The sequence below is a fragment of the Solanum dulcamara genome, chromosome 9 (genome assembly GCF_947179165.1).
Source record: "Solanum dulcamara chromosome 9, daSolDulc1.2, whole genome shotgun sequence".
In the NCBI taxonomy this organism is placed as follows: domain Eukaryota; kingdom Viridiplantae; phylum Streptophyta; class Magnoliopsida; order Solanales; family Solanaceae; genus Solanum; species Solanum dulcamara.
In genome coordinates this window covers 2197167-2219510 of record NC_077245.1, presented here as the reverse complement: position 1 = coordinate 2219510, position 22344 = coordinate 2197167, and the positions used below count along the sequence as shown (strand labels likewise).

Genomic DNA, 22344 nt, shown 5'->3' with positions numbered 1-22344 from the left:
ATCTTAAATTCTAAACATAGTTTTGTTCTTATACTGAATACAAAGAGTCTTCCAAATTTGGAGTTTTAAGCTTTTGTTCGATGGCTAAAGGCGGCAACAACAGCAACAACAAATCCGATATAAGAGTAAACAGTCTAGGGAAGATAGAATATACGTAAACCTTACACCCCTAACTCATGGAAGTACATAGGCTGTTTTCGAGAGACTCTAAAGCTAATAAAGTGTCTTCCCAATTTGCAGTTATGTTCAGAAAATGACCACAAAAGTTGTAAGGTTAGCAAAGCTTGAATTTCTTCTGCAGAGAATCAAGTAGTGGAAAGTCACACACACTTTTATAGTAGAACTTTGAGCTCCAACTTATAATCAAGCAAAGCAAGTTTAGATTACATGGTACTTTTCACACGTAAGATGGACGATAAAGGGCCGGCTTTTAAGGCCACAGCTATTATAACATAAAACACAATTTTCCAAACTATGCTTCTGTATCACATTCAACCAGAAGCACTAACTCTGCTATACAAGTAAAGGCTGCTTTACATCAGCTTTAAAATTTTGCTCAGCGCACAATGCAAGCTGGCAAATTCAGAATGTCGGTTGTTCTTCTATTACTACTTGTTTTATAAACCAAATTCTCTTTGCTTTCAGAATGGAAGAGAGAACTTTTCAGTTGGTATGGGAGTTGGAGTCGCTAAGTGTTGCAATCATATGTAGCTTATGTTACTACACTTTATCGTCATGGAACCACCATCTGGTCTCCTTGGGAGACCTTCCATTTTTGCAGTTCTTCACGTAGCGATCATTGTCCGCAGGACGTTGCTGTTCAAATCCCAAAAACAAGGTAAATATGAGGTCTTGATCTCAAAAGGTTAAAAGTTCATGAACAAATAAAGAGATGACAAATGTAAAATTCAATTGAAGTGTAATGCTAACGGACCTTCGCAGTTGAGCTAGACAACATTGAGAGAATGCTGATGCAGATGGAACTTACAGTCATGGCAGGGGACCATGAATCATACAGGATATCTGCAACCAACCAGCAGCAACACAACAGTCAATACTGAATCACAAATATTATTACTCGTTTTTTTCGGTTGGGGTCGAGCATATTATGACAAAACAATAACCAAAATCCTGTGCAATAGACATCATACAGAGTAATATTTAACCCTATAATACATGTCTGTTAGTTGTAGAAGCGGGTGACGTGCTACAGAATTAAGCCATTCTCCTCTTAAGTAGAATTGACAGATATAGATCAGTTTAAGATCATAACATGTTCCTGTTTCTGTTCAGAGCAGTAAGTTTGTGTTTATCTAAAAGTATAAGGTCTAAATTGTGGGTTGTGGCTCCAAAACCAAAGAGCTAGTATTCCAGAGGAGTCAATGCATATGCTGATGACTAAAGTCTATTCCCCATAAACATATACAAATATCCAACAAGACCTGACTACTTCAGTATCCACAAACATGTGATTAAAATAATGGTACACGTTCTGTTCGTAGGCACTACATCGCCTAGTCTTTGGAAAATCAATATTCTGCAGCACCATCTGACACCTCTTCCAAACAGAGCATCTTACAAAGGAGAGTCTACCTAAATAACATGGTAGTATCAGAATAAAGGTTAACCAACCATACCAGTGACCACTAGCTAGAAAAATTCAGGCCCCTAATGACCCCCCCACTCTTCCCCCTCTCACAATAAAAGATAAATAACGAAACAAAGTGCATAAAGGAAATGTAAAACAACGAGAAGAGAACAAGTAGATGATGCCAACTGCCAAGTACACAACATAATAGTTTCTAACCTTTAGCTAAATGATGCCAACATGTCGAAAGATGATCTAGTCATGGAACAGGGAATACAAGCATCCATCAACTCCTAAACGGGAGAGTTGTTGCTGCAATTTATGAACCCCAGGATTACCTTTTTTTATAACCGAGAAATTCCAAGGGCCAAGTGGTGCACGATTCGAAACTCAGTAGATAATGGGCCGGGATTTTTCTACCCATCTCCACGTACCCGGGATTACTTTTAAATTTGTGAAGAGAATTTAACCCTACATATGACTTTGATATATAGTTTAAGAGGAATTTTCCATGGTACAAGAATATTACCAGGAAACAAAATAAAGAAAGAAAACTAGTCTTAGAATAATTGGTGTATCGGCATTCGGCACTATAATATACTACTCCCTCCATTTCATTTTATGTATCTTAGATTGACGGACGACCAAGTTGAAGGTGTATATAACATACCAAAAGTACCCTATGAATCTTGTGGTCTTAAAAATGGTATGCCATTCTTATAAAGGAGTGTCGTTAGGGGTAAAATAGGAATCTTAGAATTAAAACTTACTAAATACAGAGAAGTGACATTCTTTTTTAGACAAACTAAAAAGAAAAGTAAGCCACATAAATTGAAACAAAGGGAGTACATAATTTGGAATAATGGACATAACTCACTAGCCTAAAATGGTAATATTAGGTAGTTCCTTGGGCCAATTTGGTTTATTTCAAAATTACTAATGTTTGTAATAGGAAGATAATCTCCAATAACCAGGAAAACTCTAGCAACCAATTTTAAGAATCAACATCTTTGGAATTCCAATAATTATGCATTTTTAAAGGTGGCTGCTAAAATAAGATATAATCATGGTGCAGAGAACTAGAGCAATCAAGTGCTATACTCTGAATTCATCTATTTGTTTTAACAAGTAGATTTGACCAAGGGGCTCAAATTTAAGCTTCAAAGTAACCAGAAGATGTTAAACACTAATGACTTCTTTTCATGTTCATTTCCAGAAACATGAGTTCAACAGACAAATACACAAACGAAAGAATGCACCACAAGTCCACAGAGCCAAATCAAAACAACCATATCCAGGCTAGAATTCATCTTTACTCAACTTGCTTGTTGAGAAGCAACATACTAGTACAAGAAAACAAAGAAAACCAGAGAACCATAATCAAGGATGCAACAGGGGCAACAACATCACAGTAAGCACAATTGCAATACCATAATCGTACCAATTCAAGATACAGTAGGAAAATGGCCATGCTGAGGAATTATGGGGAAAATACTTCTCACTCATCTCATGTTGTACAGTTATAAGATATATCCAGTTTTTATTCCTTACGTATTCAAGTGCCACATAGATTACTTTACGCTATTGCATCATAGGAAGCAATTAAGATCAAATGAGCAAACAAAAGCTTTGCATATGATGGGAAAACAAACCTAAACAGATATGTCCATTGCTATAAATGTGAGGATGCGATGGAGCTGCAGGGATAAAAACAACCTGCCAAGTCAAGAGATAAATAAACTTTTAAAGAAGGAAAATTACTATATCAAACAATCAAACTAATGTTTTACATTCCAAACATACGACAACAGAAATTAGACTCCCCGTTGAAGTATTTAAAAAACAGTTAAACCAACACAAAAACACACATACATATTAAAGCACTTTGATTCGTTTATTATAGTAATAAAGAATTTTCTCAAGTGTTTCCTTTTTAATCAATGTTGCACTTCACCCTACTGACAAAGCCTAAGAAAATCTTAATATAGTAACTGATAATATCTACTGCTTATATCTTCAACCAAACAAAACTTAGTCCTTCTTTTAGTGACCTCTTTGATCCTTAAATTAACCTACAAAAACAGCAATAGAAAATTTTCTTCATAAAAAAAAACATAAAAAAAAGGAAAACTCACTTGAGGGGCTTCCATAGGGTAATGCTCAGGAAAATCAACCTGAAGCTGATACATCTCATTTGCATACAAAGTTCCCGGTGCCCCATTAACTTCAATGATCCATCTACCACCCAAAAACACAAAAATTCCAAACAATTCATCTTTTTTTTAAAAAAACAATAAAGCTGAAATCTTTTTCCTTTTTCCAATCTACCCTCTTTCTTGAAATTCAACACAAAAATGAATTTCATTAAAAAAAGAGCAAATAATACCTTTGAAGATTATCAGTAACTTTGTGTTTAAATCCAGCAGGAGGATTAACCTGCCATTCCATTAGCTCTTTCTGCAACCGATTGCAAGCGATCTTACTCAAAGCCTACTACATTTCAACTCAATCAACAACCCCATTTTGCCAAAAAGGTAAAAATAAATAAATCATATAATCCACAAAAGATTCAATTTTTTTTCTTTTTACAAATAGACCCAAAAACAAACCTTGCGAGATGAAACAGAAGGGCTAGTCATGGCGTCGACGGGGTGTGGGGTGAGTTGTTACAGGAAGATAAAAAGATGGAAAAAGAACTGGTCTGCGTAGAGTGGACGTCGAGTGGATTGATTTATTGGGGGTTTAAAATGTAAAGTGATGAGAAATTTTGGGGCTTTTTTATAACTAAGGAAACGTAATGGGATGATGTTGTAAATTCAAAAAGATGGAGATTTTGTTTCAGAAACTGATCAAATCGGGTCAGTGGGTTTTCTGATGAGATGGATACTACTCACGTGCGGTGTTCACGTGACAAAAAAGGTCCACGTGGGATTTTGGCAAAAGTTTATTCTTTTATTGGAGGGTTAAAAAGTTTTATTATCTCCTTTTTTTTGACGCATTAGATTCAGAGGGGAAAAAAAGAGATTCGATCTAGATTTGACATTTTTGTTTCATTCCATGTAATTTATCTTTACATTTTATGTCATAGAAAAAGTAGATGGAGACTCAATTATTTTGCTAACTACGTAACTTTTCATCTTATTAGTAATAATTTGAGTTTTACCTTATTATTTTCATGTTTTAATCGTTCAAAGGCTTATTAGTTAACAACATAGGCCAACAAATTTTTATTGTATGAAATTTATTTTTGAAAGAATTGATTGGGACTTAAATTTAGAAAATTAATTGGTTGTGCATTATTTATGATGTTAGGATTTTGTATTAGACATGTCCGAGTAACATGTAGTAACATTGAATAGAATTCTGATTGAGATATCTTCTTTTCTATAGAAACTTACTTTGGAATTGTCAAAAAAGTAAAAAAGATTTGTATTTTCAACTTTTTGGACAGAATTAAGGGAAAATAAGGTAAGGGGTTGTCAAAGTCATGAGGTCGACCCAAAAAAAAAGAAGGCACAATTAAGATCTGAATAACCAATAAGCAAAAATAAATTGGACCTTACAATATGAAAAATAAATGAAGAAAAGGGAGAATAAAGTCAAATTTCGTTAAATCAGATAGTAAATCTGTTAACTAATACTCCCCCAAAAAAGCTATTTTTTCTTTCATTTTTAATTCTAACTTTCTATATAACATATTTAAGATCATGATATTTTGATAAATTTGATATATCTTTAATTTAAAGAGATAATTACACTCAGTGGCCATTGCAAATTTTGTTTACAAATAAATTGGCCATGACATTTGCCTTACCAGAAAATGGCCAATGGCCACTCGGCTGCAAATGTTTCTTCGGCCATTGGGCCATTTGGTTTCTTAGTTAAAAAAAATTGTTTCTTAGCCAAATTTGGGCTCATCCACAAAGCATATTGATGGGTCTATTAGAAGATGGGCTCAATTGTAAAGGAACACATATTTGGGTCAACCTCAGTGATTGACAAAAGTTATTGGGTCCAGCCCAATAAACAAAAATTCACAGTCATCTACTACAAAAATGGTTGGTTGATTTACACAAATGTCCATTTTTCATGTTATCATTTTAATTCTCTATCTTTAAAATTGTAAATATAATTCTTGAAAATTCTTTTCAAGACAACATTTAGACTCGATCTAATATTTGCTCAAATATTGTTCAGCTTTACTGACAAAATATAGATATTGGTCTAACATAATATTTCTATTTGCTCAAAATACAACTTTAGATCATGAAACACTTGACAATATTCTAATTTCCAAATGCTCCAATGTCTACAAATATGTCCGTTTTTTTCATTTTTCTTTTCACAAATGTAAAGCTTCTCTTCTCTTCTACAAATAGTGGTTTAAGTTGCAAGGAGCCAGAGACAAAAAAAAAAGTTTTTTTCTTCTTTTATTATTATTTGTGAAATATTCTTGAAGAGGACCTCTTAATTGATAGGTCATATTCAAGAAGAATATATGAAGCCCTGCCAAAAAAATGTAAAGACTTATGCGTGCAAAATGTCAAAAATTGGAATCAGTCACTCCTCGACCGTACTACACTTCTAGAAAAGACAAAGAAATTACTAGTTACTAATATGAGTAAATACTTATTCACCTGAGATATTTATATTAAACTATGTAAATTATTATAATTACGTGTAAACTATGTAAATTATGATAATTACGTGATTTAATAAGGTGAGAATGCATATTAATTAACTATGATTAAGTGTTAAAAGTCTATGTGCAAATCAACACATGTTACATATTGAATTGATATAAATATCGAATATTGTAAATTTTTACCCAAAATATACAACCTACCCGCTAAGTGGATAGATTAAACTTACACCATCAAATATTTTGGTAAAGTAGAAAATATTTATTTTTTCTTAATTAGTTATCTAAGATTTAAGTCCTTCAAAATGAAATCAAGTTCGTACAGTTTGAAATTAGTTGTGAAACCACAATAGCAGATATCAAACACATTGCGGAAAAAAGAAGATAGATTAAACTTGTAGCCCAATCATCGGAACCAAGATTTTTTGTTTACTAAATAATAAAGTGAATTAATTTTGCTTTTTTTTCCCCCACTTGATATGTACATAAAATACACTAGACATGACCCTATTAAAACTATGATGACTAACTAATCCTAAATCCTAATTAATAACTAAGATCAATTAATTAATAGCTAATCAAATGTCACCACGAAGCAATATTAGGATTAAAAGAAGGCATAAAAATCCTTTGGCCGGTCGCTAAAATATGTCTAGGGTCAAACTCTAATTTCCTTTGTCGAAATCTTGTCCAATATTTTTCTCCAAAATGGTCCATCCATTCTCTTTGATTTGCATAATGAGGCAAATATTGTTTCACATTGATACTTTCATCCTCACAAAACTTCAATATTTCATAATTTTGATTGCTAAGGTAATTCAACGTTTGTGTCTCGTCACCGTTCTCCAATGCCGACCTCAAAAACGCGACCAAGTAAAAAACATCCTCTTCCGGTATCACTACCGAACTCCTCTCGTCCCATCTGAAATACATAGAATTTAATTTCCGTAAGCGATAATAGGAAAAAGAAGAATAAATTTGAACAAATTTGTCGTATTAATTGGACTATGCCGTACTAGATGAAGATTTTCGAAGATTCATGAGTTGTTTTTTTAATAAGGTTAGGAAGTAGTAAATGTTACATGAGCCAAATAAATTGGTCCCCCTAGAGAAGATTTTCCTGACAAGAGGATCTTGAATGTTTCATTTGGACCATTTTAATTATTTTGTTGGATTTATTTGGACCAAAAAAAAAAAAGGGTCCTCATTATCCTAGCTGGAAAATCATGCATGTACGCCACGTGTTTAGGTGGACATGCCACTTATCATACGACATATGACATGAACAAGAATAAAACAGTGACCCCAAAGCATTGGTGTGCGATGTGATGTCTAGATAGTGCCGAAATTAAAATTTTTCTTAAAGGGATTATAAATATTAAAAGATCAATATACCAAAGAGTTGAAGGAAGTTTAATAACTATTATATAAAAAAAAAATTATCAAATAAAATTCAAATGAATTCTTGAACCTTTACTAACTCTGCTCTTATCTTTAGAGGGTCATGGTGTTAACGTACTATATTTTTCTTTTAGCATCCAAAACAAATAATATTATATTATATTATATTAAAAATATTTTAAAATTATTTTAATATAAAATTTTATATATAATATAAAATTTGAATTAAAATTACTAAGTCGGACGAAAACACAAAGCAAGCTATAGCTCATTAGCTCCAACCCAACTCGTCAACTATATTGTTAACTCCAGCCCTACTACTTAATATGACTTTTGTCTTTATTCCTATATTGGTTTTATTCCTATTTACTTGACAATTTTATTTTGCTATTTGTTTGGTAGCTACAGACAAAACAAAATTACAGCAAAAACTCTGCACGAAAAAGTAGACACTGAGGGATTGCTTTTATTAGAGCTATTTAGAAAACGGAGGGACCATTAAAAATGGACCATATACCATACAGATGTTTGTTGAAACTTTTTTGATCTATTACGTATTTCGTAATTTTTTATAAAATTGAGAAAATTGGGTGAGATGTCTGATGAACATAATCCAAATTGTGAGTAGTACTCGATGATATGACATAGACATATCACTAATGCTACAAAAGTTTGTGTCATGATGATGAGAAATGCCACAACGAAGTATATATATGAAATTCATATAATTCATTATATAAATCATATACATAGTGTTTTGTTGCATGCATGCAAGGACAATCAACGTAAGAAACAGACAGAGGTAGATGACGGTACAAATTTATCATGTCAATATATATACATACATATATATATAGTAAATAATTGAGTGCTTTTCTCAGATAACTTTAAGTTTTTTAATGAGATAGTCATACACTAAAAGCAACCACGTATAATTGTTGAATTTAACTAATATATTGAATTTGATAGTAAAATTTCATACTATCATCATATTTTAACATGTTACAAAATGTTAGCTTTACGAACAAACAAGCACACGTAGCGTAGCTATGTCCAAGTTTTAGCTGATTTGAAGAGCTATAGTTCTAGTTAAGAGTATGACAGAATTTAATACCTTTGATCAAATTTCATAATTATAGTATATATAAAATCTACTTAATATGCATAAGTAATTTATTCAGAATTCACTAATTTTGAATCCATTTAAGGGGTATAAAAGTAAATTAACAAGGGTTGAGAACTTACTTGTTCTTATTCATGGGGTATATGAGTATGGGACCACTAGTCTTGTTTCCCAAAATGCCCTTAAACACTCCTTTATCGAACTCTGCAATTCTTGATTTTGGTACAAATAAGTTTAGCCATGGGTGTGGCACTTCCCACAAACCTTTAGACCGGAGCTTCAACTCGGCCTTGTGAACCCGGTCCAAGAAATCCACGTACGGAAGGTCCGTTGTGAACTCTGAAGCTGGTATATAATTTAATTTTTTCAACAAAATTTCAATCTCCTGCATTTTATTTTTTATTTTTAAAAAAAGACAAACATTAAAATAATAAAATCAAAGTACAAAAAAGCTGTTATCTTTATTTTCATGCAAACTCCAATTAAAAAATGATAAATTAATAACAGAATTATTAGACTTAGGGAATAAATATTTGTGGGTGGTCACTGGATGGCTTAGATATAATAAAATAATCATATAATAAAAATAATAATTAAAGTTTGAGTTCTATCTTAGGATCTAATAGATTATGGAAGATCTTCCATGTTTTCTTGTGCATATTGTGTTCCATCTTTTTACGTCGAATGCTGTCATCAAATAAAATAATTATACTTTAAAAATTGTTTGTTTAAAAAAATTGTTTTGGATATGTACCAAACAGGAATAACGACACCGAAGCTTTGTAGAATGTTCTTATTTTTCTAATGTCAGAAATTAATTAAATAACTTACTGCATTTCTTAATCTTGCTAATCTAATTAAAATTAGTTTAACGAATTAATCCAAATAGTTTGGCTATCGACATGGAATAGATAATGATATTCCATAAGATTAGTTATCTCCCCTTCTTCTCCTATGGGATTAACCATCCCTGGTCTATCATTTTAGTACGACGTGATTTTTCATAATTATTTCGCATTTTATCTCAGAATTGTTATTTTTAAATATTGCACCAAGTAACCACAAATAATACTAGTGTAAAAGCTTCTATATATATAATTAATTTATTTTAAAATATGTTATCAATATCTAAGAAGATTGAGTAGGTAAAATAAAAGAAGAAAAATAGGCCTCTAAGGTATAGCATCGCCACCTATTAGCCAAAAAATACTATTGTATACTTTACAGGCTTTATTCGCACTAAACATGCATTAATCAGAGAGCTAATTAAAGCTAAAGTTTATAGCATCGATAGATCATCAACTTTATCCATCTTTTAATTTCAAATTAGCATTAGTGTACATCATGCGTGAAGGAATCAAGAAATTAATTAAACTAATTAAAAAAAGACACTAATTACTTAAGTAATCTATCAAGAAAACATAATAATGATGTAGCAACAATAGAATATTCATCTTTAACCAAAATATGCATAATTTTCAATTAAGTTTAAGTTATATACACTATCAATTAGGTCACTTAAAAGACCTTTATCTGATCTGTAATTTTAAAAAATAAGATAATCACCTATTACAACAGATAAATATAACCTAAACATATAAAAAAATGCTTATACCGATAGGAATAAGGTTGTACGTTCATCCTATCCTCCATAAATTCCACTTGCGTAAAATTACACTGTCTATCTTATTGTTATTATACTGGTTTTATATATAATGTAAAGTCAATTTTTAATAGAATATAGTGGGAACAAACCTGATCAATGGTATCAGCATTTGAAAGGTGATAATTTTTGGTGATTTCCAAGCAATATAAAACACCTCCTTCAGCCTTAAGAGAAGAAACTTTCACAGGGTTACTTGGTGAGAAAAAAGAAGATCTCCAATTGTTTATGAGGCCTTCATCAACTATAACAAATCCTTCAACATAGTCAAATTTTTGTGAAGCTGGTTTTCCATGCAATGATATTAAATATTCTTGGTCTTGTGTAAATGTCGAAAATTTTGAATATAGAACTCGAATCCACCTCACCTGCGTGTACATTAAATAAACAAGTTTAACTTCTACACACTAACAATATAAAATACATAACTGTTCATATAAGTGGAGCTGAATAGTAACCTAAAAAACCAGACTGTTTCTTTGATACAACATGTTAAAATACACATTAATATAAGGATTCATTATGTATTGACAAATTTACGTTGACTATCAGCCCATTGCAATTTTCTTGAATTCACATGGTATAATATTTTTTTTTTACAATACTAGTATAAATATATGTACAAGTTAAATCCTAAATAAATTAAAATTATGACAACATCACTGTGTGGAAATTAAAAGTGATGTCAACATTAACAATGCCGGTTTTAAATGAAGTTGGAAAAAGCTACCAACAAAGGACCCATTTTTTATTACTCATATGTCATGAATTATGCGACCTCCTTTCGTGTCTTGTCCAAAAATACTAAGAAGAAAAAAATTAAAGCCCCACCATGGAAAGTATAATAATGATATATTATTCAATATAATTTGACAAATAGTCGGAACAAATGAGTGGAATGTACACGGACTTTACTTAGTATATCATATATTGGGAGAAAAAATATATATATATATATATACCCTTTGAGGAGCTTGTTCAAGTGCAATTCTTGCCCTTGTTATGATCCCAAATTGTCCTAATCCACCAAGAACGGCTTGAAACAGCTCAGAGTTTTCTTTTTCTGAACACGTCAATAGCTCACCCTTACCTGTTTTAAAACATATGTCACATCAATTATGATAAAATGGTACTAATCATATATGTACTAATTTGTTTCCAATTTTATTTCAATAATTATGACAATGATCTTATTAAGAGAATTATTGGTACTTGCTAATTACAATGATTACACCCCCTGTCCAAAGTATAAAGAGATTCTATATTATACTTAGAGAGATAAGTAGTTAAGCTTAAAAACAAAAACACCCCATGTGGTAGTACAACCAAAATTTGTAGTACATATATCTAAACTAAACATATTCTGAAAAAAAATGGGGTTCATAATTAACACAGAAATAAAGCTAATTGTTAAAACACCCCATCTAAAGATATTACATGACAAAATACCATCCTAACATCCCATGTTATTGTTCTAAAGTCACATATCTGGCAAACAACTTTCTTTCACAACAAAAGCTATTAGGAATTAAGAATAAACAGAATGAGGATAAAAATGTACTACTCTTTATTTATTTCAATTTATTTGATTGATTTTGACTTAATATAGAGTTTAAAAACATACATGTGAAAAATTGAAATTAAAAAATTGCCAAAGAAAAGAAATATATTATTTTTAAAACAGACTAAAAAATAAAATAGCATGGACAAATTGAAAGGAAGGAAATATTTATTTTTTGGCAATAATAATTGATACTATTAGGAGTACCTATTATTTGTCAAGATAATTTTCGATTTTGTTAACTTATACACCGAGAATATAAAAAAATTAAACGTACCTGTAACAACATCAAGTTCATGGACATTGCTAATTTGAGGGCCATGATTGAAAGCTTGACCACTAATCCCAGCATTAGAGAGAGTACCACCCACAGTTAAGTACAAATAATCAGTCCATGATTTTGGTGCGAGTCCATACTCTAATGTGGACTTCAACACATCAATCCATAACTCTCCGCCCCAAACATCAGCGTACATGAATTTCTCCGAAACCTTCGTCAACAACTTCTTTTTCGAGCCGCCGCTCATTTGAACCACAACGCCATTTGTCGTCATAGCTTGACCATTTATAGAATGCCCGTGGCCTCTAGCCGACACGGTGACCCCACGAGCCGAGTAGTAGGCGGCCTTCACAAGGCGTGCTACATCCTCGGATGTAGCCGGGTGAAAAACCGCCATCGGCTTGGCTCTATACAACCCGCCGAAGTCCACCGAGGCGGATTCTAAATCGGCTGGTGCCTCGCTGAGTTTCCCATCAAGCCCGAGCCATAAAAGATCATTCGGGTTAAAAGTAAATCCCACGGTAACAATAAGCCGACATATTGCTAACGTTAACAATAATTTCGTAGCCATAGTGAACACAAGAAATTGTAAGGAGCAACGATAGGACTGTATTCGTATATAAAGGCGAGCGAATGGATAAATAGAGACGAATTCAAAATTTAAAATAAATACCGCGACTTTGGAAAATGGGAACAAAATCTTGTGGCAGGAAGAGAAGTACCAGGATCGTCAGCAAAAGCGTGGGACTAACGTAAGACAGATTGCACTTTAAAGATTTACCAAAATCACAAACATGCAAAAGATTCTCAAAAATCTTTCTTACGAGCAAATCATTAATAACGTCAAAAGATACTTGAAGGTGCAAGAAATGGTCATATTTTGCAAAATGAATAAATAAATGTGCATATAGTTAAGTTATGAGTTTATTGGGATTTTGTCTATGATGTGAGATACAAGTTGGGTATTTATAGGACAAAAAATAGAAGAGGAACAGAGGAAAATGAAGAAGGGAAGAGAAAGTGTCACGTGCGAGGATGAGGCCTGACACGAGTGAATTTTGATGGGCCTGGGTAATAATAGGGGCCCATTAAGGGATACGGAGCATCTCTGTGGGGACATATTCAAGGAAACCTTCACGTGGGCGGTAAGGCATGGTAGACGGGTCCGTTTTTTTAATTTTTTTTTAGTAAAAATTCAAATAGCCAATTATAATTATTAAAAATTTGTTAATATAGATAAATTTATATTTACACGCTTGAACTTGTGACCTTTTTCTATAATATATATTCAGATCTCATTATAATTTTCATTTGCATAATAATAAATAATTTGTACTTGATTAACAGGTTTTTCTTCGTATTATAATGGAAAAATGACTAAAGAGATGTCTAATTTGATTGGAACTCATAGTTGTTTGTATTTTGACCTTTTAATTGTTGAACTATTCTCTGCCATAACATATTTAATATTATGTATAGACCGATCACGACTTAACAAAAGTTTAGAAAGTGATCTCACATTTACTATAAACAACAATGTGAACCATTTAAGAAATATTAAAAACTATTGGAGTATATAACTACACCATCACAACAATATGTAAGTTAATTACCAAATATTCAATTTGTCTAAAATATAAATGATGAATCTACAAGGTGGCCTAGTTGGTTGAGCAAGAAATCTTTCAAATGGGGTTTCAGGTTCGAAATCTGCATGTTATTCGGTCGAGTTCTTTGCATAAAGAGTATAACCTTGTGAGATTTATTTTTCTTATGTGATTTACGGGCTATTAAATTGAAGAGAAGTTTATTTTGTATTCACACTAATGATTGTGATTTTCCTATATCATATTTTTTTTTTGTCTAAATGATGTTCATAAAGTAAATATAGAATAAAATATTGAGAACCTTGATGCTAGGAAATAATTTGCATTATAGTATTTGCACTACAGTTTGCAACTAAGTAATAGTTTAATTAATTAATATTGATTAGTGTCTATCTTCCCTGAACTGAATGAAGTAAAATTAAGTTAATGATGATTGATGAACATATGGATTGAATTAATAAAGCTATAAAACACACGAAGGAAATCTAAGCATTGATTATGGATCTGTCTACTAATTTAATTGCCTAATCAGGTTAAAAATTAGAAACTAGTGGTACCTAATTATTGCTTTTAATATTGCAACTAATTAAGTTAAAAAATAATTACGAAAAGACTCAATTAATTAAACAGATTTTTTTAGCTTTGTCGCATTCCCATTGGTGGATGGATGGCTACCATGATCATATGAAAAGATCAAATTATCAGAAATTTAATATATTGTTGTGCAATAGCCAATATACTTGCACTTATTGTAATAAATTGAAGATGAAGGTGTATTACAAATTGAAGATGAAGATGAAGACACTGTATTTGGGAATTTTCTGTGTAATCTTATTCAATCATCTATCCATCTATTTATATACAATGCTATGTAATAGAAAATAAAAGAATGGATAAAATTAATTACACTTGTCCTATTCTAATTTGTCCAAATATATAACAAACTTTGATTCTTTCATGTGCTAATCACATGATCAAATATGAATTTGTTATACTCTTAATTCAATGGTGGAGAATTAATCCATCAAGTGTGTGTTTTGTGTGGCTGAGATTAATCCATCTGTTGGCTGATATTTTTCTTCAAAAAGTTAAAGTTGTCTCTCTCTAGCTTTCTGTCTTCTTCACTTCTCTGTCTCTCCGCCTTCTTCACTTCTCTATCTCTCCGCCTTCTTCACTTCTCTCTCTCTCTTTTTCCTTGTTCCGTCTTCTTCATTGTTCTTTCTCTCTTCTCCTTTGTTTTCTGTACTCCAACATCCCCCCTCAATTTGGAGGGGAGAGTCATAACCCCCAACTTATTCAAAAACGCTTTGTGAGAAACCCCAGAAAGAGGCTTAGTAAAGAGATCTGCAAGTTGATCTTGAGATGGAACACAAGAAAGCGTAATCAGACCGAATTGGAACTGTTGGCGCACAAAATGACAGTCCAGTTTGGCATGTTTGGTGCATTCATGGAAGACCGGATTACGAGCTATATGGATGGCAGCTTGGCTATCAGAGTGGAGTGGGATTGGGAGTGAAATCGGAGCAGAAAGATCCTCAAGAAGACGAATTAACCATGTAAGCTCAGTAGTAACACGACGCATGGAACGATATTCCGCCTCCGCTGAGGACAAAGAGATGGAGATTTGTTTCTTGGATTTCCATGAGATCGGAGCACCCTCAAGGGTAATAAAAAACCCACTAACCAACCTTCTTGAATCTTTACACGATTCCCAGTCTGCATCGCAAAAAGCCAGTAAAGAAAAGGATGGATCAGAAGAGAGTAAGATGCCTTGACCAGGATCTGAGCGCAGGTATTGTAAAACTCGTAAAGCAGCGGAAAAGTGTGACAAACAAGGTTGCTACATGTATTGACTCAGTGCAAGAACGACAAATGACAGATCTAGGAGAGTATTGGTCAAATAATTCAACTTTCCAACCAAGTGACGATAAAGTGTGGGGTTATCCATGCGGGGACTGTCATCTGCGCGAAGTTTGAAAGAGGGATCCAAAGGAGAAGCAACGGTAGGCAAAATGGGAGACATCAAACTCGAGAAGTAAATCTGAGGTAAACCTTCTTTGATTCACAATAAAACCATGCTCAGCTAGTAAAATTTCCAAGCCAAGAAAATAGTGAATTTCTCCCAAGTCCTTCACTTTAAATTCTGTATAGAGAAAACATTTGAGATCCTCAAGTTCATCCAAATCATCCCCTGTGAGGAGAATATCGTCGACATAAACAGCTAGAATGGAAATTAGTGTCTCATTTTTCTTGAAAAATAGAGAATAGTCATTTAAGGAAGATGAATAACCTTTGAAACTTAAAGCCTCTGCAAGCCGAGCATACCATTGCCGTAAAGCTTGCTTTAAACCATATAGAGATTTTCGTAGAAGACAGACATGATTTGGACTAGGTGGTGTCATTCCTGCTGGAAACTTCATAAAAACCTCTTCTTGGAGTTCTCCATGTAAAAATGCATTATTGACATCTAGTTGTGAAACAGACCACTACTTCTTAGCTGCAATAGTGAGTAAACACCGGATAGTGGTCATTTTCACGACAGGTGAAAATGTTTCTCCATATTCTATACCCTCTTTTTGGATATCCCCCCTCACCACAAGCCTAGCTTCAAGTCTCTCAATACTGCCATCTGAGAGGTGTTTTACTTTGTAAACCCATTTGCAAGGTAAAGCTCTCTTCCCCTTAAGCAATATCACAACTTCCAGGTTTGATTACTTTCCAAGGCCTGAATTTCTGAGTTCATGGCTTCTCTCCAGCCTGGATGTTGGGAAGCCTGGCTGTAGCAACTAGGTTCAGTAATAGTGGAAAGGCAATAGAGTAGTTTTTGATTGTTAATAGATAAGGAAGAAAAAACATAATTGTTAGGCTTTTGAGGGTGATTAAAACAAGATTTCCCCAAATCAGTAAAGATCACATTCAAATATAGTCCTTTAGATAAACAGGTTCATGAGAAATCCTGCTAGACCTTCTTGGTGGAGTTGTGGTAGGAACAGATATAGAAGAAGAAATTGGAGGGGAAGGAGAACTTGGGTAAGTAGGCTCAAATTGTGGGATTAAAAACTGGTCTATAGAAGTAATGTGGTGAGGTTCTGAGGGTGTAACTTGGTGAAAAGTATCATGAACTGGTGATGTTGATTGAATCTGAAATGGAAAAGCAGAATCATCATCTATGGAAGAGGGGGGAGTAAGAAATATAAGTGTGTGTGAGTTATCAGATGAGTGGAAAGGGAAGTGTGATTCATGAAATCTCACATCTCTGCTTATAAACAATTTTCTTTTGTCAAGGGACAACAACTTATATCCTTTCTACTGTAAAGGGTAGCCTAGTAAAACACAAGCAGTGACTCTTTCATCAAACTTGTTCCTTCCTTGTCCTAGGGTGGAAGCATAGCATAAACACCCAAAATTCCTCAAATGATCATAAGTAGGCTTGTGTCTAAACAATACTTCATAAGGTGTCTTCCCCTTGAGCACACTAGATGGCAGTCGATTAATGATGTGAGCAACAGTCAGAATAGATTCTCCCCAGTAGCACATAGGCAGATTGGATTGGAGCATCAATCCTCTAGCAATCTCCAAGAGATGTCTATGCTTCCTCTCAACAATTCCATTTTGTTGAGGGGTAGCTACTCAAGATAGTTGATGCATAATTCCTTGTGAAGCTAGAAAAGCTGATTCTTGTGTCCCTTTGCCCAACTCCAAAGCATTATCAGACCTTATTATTTTAACTTTCACATTGAATTGTCTCTCTACCATAGATAGAAAGCTCTTTAAAATAGGAAAAGCATTGCTCTTAGTGCTTAGTAAGAATGTCCATGTTCCTCTACTGAAATCATCTACTATTGTGACAAAGAACCTGAATCCATTGTAAGTGTTACACTTGTAGGATTCCCAAGTTTCTATATGGATAAGATCAAAAATATGTGTAGATTTTATGCTACTTGTAGGAAAAGGTTGTCTAGTTTGTTTAGCTCTAGGACAGACATCACAAATAAAATCAGACTTAGAATCAAAATGAAGAAAACTCAGATGTTTCATTGCTGAAAATGGAAGATGTCTCAACCTTACATGCCAAAGCCTTACTTTAGGAACAACATTAACATGTACAGGGTCAGAAACTGAAATTAGATGGGAAATGGAATTTCTTTCTTTTGGAATTGAAAATACATTATTGGAATTGAAAATACTTCTAGACTTGGCACTAATTGGTTCTAATAGATAGAGTCCCTCTTTAACTTCACCAAAAGCTTGAGGATTCTTCATTGAAAGTCCCTGCAACAAACATCCAGTAGTTGTAAATAGTATATCATATTGAAACTGTACACAGAATTTGTGGACTGACAGGAGATTATACTTAAAATCTGGGACAAAAAGCACATCAGTTATGACATGACCTGATAAAATAGAGACACTCCCTATATGAGTCACACTTACTTTGAAGGAATTAGGCAGGTTGATATTCAAAGGCATAGGGAGAGGAATAAAAAATAGGAAAGAATTGGGATCAAAACACATGTGTTCTGAAGCTCCTGAATCAATGATCCAAGTATTTTGCTTAAGGCTGGTGAACACAGAACTTGAGTATTTAAGAATGGTACCAGCCACTGCATTTGCATTGATTCTTGTCTTTCCTGCTTGTGTCAATTTACTTTGCTTGTATATTTGCTTCATTTCTGCAATCTGTTCCTTGCTAAAATGCTCTTGAAAGTTGCCATCATTGACTCCAAGATCTTGTCCTGGCATATTCTCCTCTACCTCATGAGTTAAACTTGCATTTGGTTTAATCTGGAGCTGATAGTTCCTGGAATTAGTGAACTCAAAATCTGTAGGAAATCCATGCAGTCTGTAGCAATCATCATGCACATGTCCTATTTTTCCATAATATGTGCAAGATATATTTGGATCATATTTCTTCTTCCCTCTAAATTTGTTCTGTGGCTTGGCAGTCTTCTGATTTAAGTTATTATATTTCTGATATGTGTTTGGCCCTCTTATTGCTTGACTTTTAAATTTTTATGCATTTCTTCCCTGTCCATTAGCCATGAATGCTGCAAATTCAGCAAATAATGTGTTGTTTGATTGTTTTCCTTGTCCAGTTGCCATAAAAGATCCAGAATCAGAGGTGAAGTATGCATTTGCATATGCTTTCCTCTGGTTCTCATCCTACAAAAGCAAAGAATATGCAATATCTATTCCAGGTAAGGGGTTCATCATAAGTATGTTTTCCCTTGCCTAAGCATACACATCATTTAGTCCCATTAGGAATTGAATTAACCTTTGATCTTTCAGGGATTTTGTTAATTTTGCCTTCCCCTCACAAGTGCATTCACATGAACAACAAACAATCACATTTATACCATCTAATTCATCCCATAATCTCTTAAGTTTGGTGAAGTACCCAGCAATGTCACTATTACCTTGTACTAGTCCTGTCAGTTCCTTTTGTAGATGGTAGAGTTTGGCACCATTTGACTTGCCAAATCTCTGTTCTAGACTGTCCTAGAGTTCTTTTGCATTCTTGGAATTCATCACACTATCTGCAATGTCCTTAGATAATGCATTTGATATCCAGCATATAACCATATCATTTACACAACTCCATTGCTCAAACTCTCTAGACTTCAGATCTGGGGCTTTACAAGCTCCATTGATAAAACCAAGCTTCCTCTTGGCTGATAGAGATAGAAGGATAGATATCCTCCAACCTAGGTATCCTCTTCCATAAAAAACAGTGTTGACTAGAGTCATACCTAGTGAATCTGAATTGTTTAGGTGATAAGGATGTCCATTGTCATATGTGATTCCTAATTCTGTTTCATTTGTTTTAGACATATTGGTTTACTCAGAATTTGAAGATGGCCTTGATGTGATGACACAGATCTGGATCTAGAGCTTAGAGATGGTCTGATACCATGTAATAAATTGAAGATGAAGGTGTATTACAAATTGAAGATGAAGATGAAGACACTGTATTTGGGAATTTTCTGTGTAATCTTATTCAATCATCTATCCATCTATTTATATACAATGCTATGTAATAGAAAATAAAAGAATGGATAAAATTAATTATACTTGTCCTATTCTAATTTGTCCAAATATATAACAAACTTTGATTCTTTCATGTGCTAATCACTTGACCAAATATGAATTTGTTATACTCTTAATCCAATGGTGGAGAATTAATCCATCAAGTGTGTGTTTTGTGTGGCTGAGATTAATCAATCTGTTGGCTGATATTTTTCTTCAAAAAGTTAAAGTTGTCTCTCTCTGGCTTTCTGTTTTCTTCACTTCTCTGTCTCTCCGCCTTCTTCAATTCTCTCTCTCTCTTTTTTCTTGTTCCGTCTTCTTCATTGTTCTTTCTCTCTTCTCCTTTGTTTTCTGTACTCCAACACTTATGCATCAGTACTGAAGTTTACATACAATGCTAACTTTTTCTATTTCCCACATTATATACGATATTTAGATTGCATGCAGTCCAACCAAATACAAATTTACATCGGAAAATTTTATATAGGGGATAAAGTGCGACTTCATATTTGAGACTCGAATTCAAAACCTCTTATAAAAAATAAATTAGTATTTACCACTCCACTACAATCGTTGTAGCCTGTTAGTAGGGGTGTTCATGGTTCGGTTTTGGTCGGTTATTGATTAAAACCATAACCAAACCAATTTAGTCGGTTATTAAATGTCTAAAACCATAACCAAACCAAGTAAAATAATAACCACGGGTTTGGTTATTGTCGATTTGGTTCGGTTTGGTTCGGTTATTCGGTTTATGACTAGCCGAGATAATTCAAATATTTTTTCTCTACATTCTTCAAATTCTTACGAAACTCTTTTTTCCTCACGGCCCACAGAGGTTCGAAACAGAAAAGGAAACAACTTAAACATTCAGAAAAAAAAAACTTAAAATCAATTTAAAATTTGAAAAACTCCTTACAAACCTTTTCAAAATTTGACAATCTTGTACTTGGAGTTGAGGAGTTGAGGTTGCTCTTGAGCCTTCACTGTTAGTCTAGGACTGTGAGTCTGTGACTTTGTGAGAAACCAACGTGAGAGGAACAAAAATGTAAAAGAAAAACAGATACTAGGGTTTTAAAGTTTTAACTTTTACTTTATGTTGCTGCATACTGCTCAAGTGCTTAGTGCTTATTAGAAATTTAGGATTTAGAATTGAGGATTTAGAATTGGGCTTAAGAGTTGGGCTAATGGGCTTGGATTGTTGGACTTGGACTACTGTTTAGTGTTTATTAGAATTTATAATTGGGTTTGAGAGTTGGGTTTGGATTGTTGGGCCTTAAAAATAAGTAGATTAATATTAAATTAATAATTAAAAGGTATAAAATATCTTTAATTATTTATGAAAAACTAATATTATACATAGAAATAATTATAAATTTTATGTATATAATTATCGGTTTGGTTCGGTTATTTATTCGGTTATTTTTTTTTATAACCATAACCAAATCAAATATTATCGGTTATTCAAATTTAAAACCAAACCAAACCAAACCAAATGTCGGTTTTTTTATTCGATTTGGTTAAATTTTTGGTTTGGTTTTGGTTTTAACCAAAACCGTGAACAGCCCTACCTGTTAGTGTATATAAATACTTAAAAAATATCCATTTTACGAAATATTGTCCGAAAATAATGGGAACCCAATAAGGGTGTGGCCCAACGCATATTAATTGCTGTAGGAGGAGAACCATGAGGTATTAGGTTCAAATTCTAACAGAAACAAAAAACATTTGAGTGATTTTCTCCTATAACACCACATTTATCAACAATCTCCCGCCCCAACCCACCCACCCAAAAAAAGAGAAAATATTCTATATGAACAGTAGACAAAGAACTTATTGAGTACGTATTAGATTGAGTCTACGTCATTAATAGTTGGCTATTGTTAGATTTCAAATAATTGACCGACGACAATATTTGTGTCAATAATTAGGCCCACTTGTTGAGAAAGTATATGTATAATTAATGTATACATACTTTGACAACTTAATTATTAACGTGTCCTACCTTCTAAGCTACTTCTTGTTATAATTAAGCTCATATACTATCAATTTAAAAGTTTAACTTATAAATAAAGATACTGTAAATAATTTTTATACTATATTAAGTTAATTTCATATGTTCTGGCAAATATATCGGCAACACATTATTTTCAAGATTACATAATTTCCTTTTAATATAAGGACATGATAGTTATTTATGTTGTCAGGGTATATCTCTAGTTAATTAACCCCCAACCCCACCCACCCCCACCCACCCCCACAAAAAAAAAAGAGACATGAAAAATTTCACTAAAAAGTTCCAAATTTCATGAGTTGCCTAAAGTATATTGACCAAAACCTAAGAGTACTTTGAGTTTCCTGATATATATATATATATATAAAAGAACTTGTTGTAGACGTAAGTGGATACAATTAGATATGGCTCTTTCCAAAATTCCTACTAAGTTAGGTTCTG

The 22344-nt window shown here is 33.1% G+C and overlaps 2 protein-coding genes across 3 annotated transcripts; both read right to left on the bottom strand.

The window, feature by feature from the left end:
* Positions 1-330: 330 nt before the first annotated feature.
* LOC129904187 (probable ubiquitin-conjugating enzyme E2 16) lies at positions 331-4339 on the bottom strand. 2 transcript variants are annotated; one of them, XM_055979726.1, is made up of 6 exons: positions 4198-4339; positions 3975-4078; positions 3724-3826; positions 3241-3304; positions 935-1023; positions 331-816 (listed from the first exon to the last, which is right to left on the bottom strand). In XM_055979726.1, exons 1-6 carry the CDS (start codon positions 4225-4227, stop codon positions 721-723), a joined length of 486 nt encoding a protein of 161 aa, XP_055835701.1. In that variant the 5' UTR covers positions 4228-4339; the 3' UTR covers positions 331-720. The 2 variants fall into 2 exon arrangements, with proteins under 2 accessions (XP_055835701.1, XP_055835702.1); XM_055979727.1 differs by having other exon boundaries at positions 3975-4081; positions 4198-4314.
* A 2259-nt stretch (positions 4340-6598) lies between these two features.
* Positions 6599-13210, bottom strand: LOC129903460 (cytokinin dehydrogenase 5). Its single transcript, XM_055979019.1, has 5 exons — positions 12256-13210; positions 11380-11507; positions 10510-10785; positions 8877-9139; positions 6599-7152 (listed from the first exon to the last, which is right to left on the bottom strand). The coding sequence occupies exons 1-5, from the start codon at positions 12827-12829 to the stop codon at positions 6816-6818; spliced, it is 1578 nt and encodes a 525-aa protein (XP_055834994.1). The 5' UTR covers positions 12830-13210; the 3' UTR covers positions 6599-6815.
* Positions 13211-22344: the final 9134 nt, after the last annotated feature.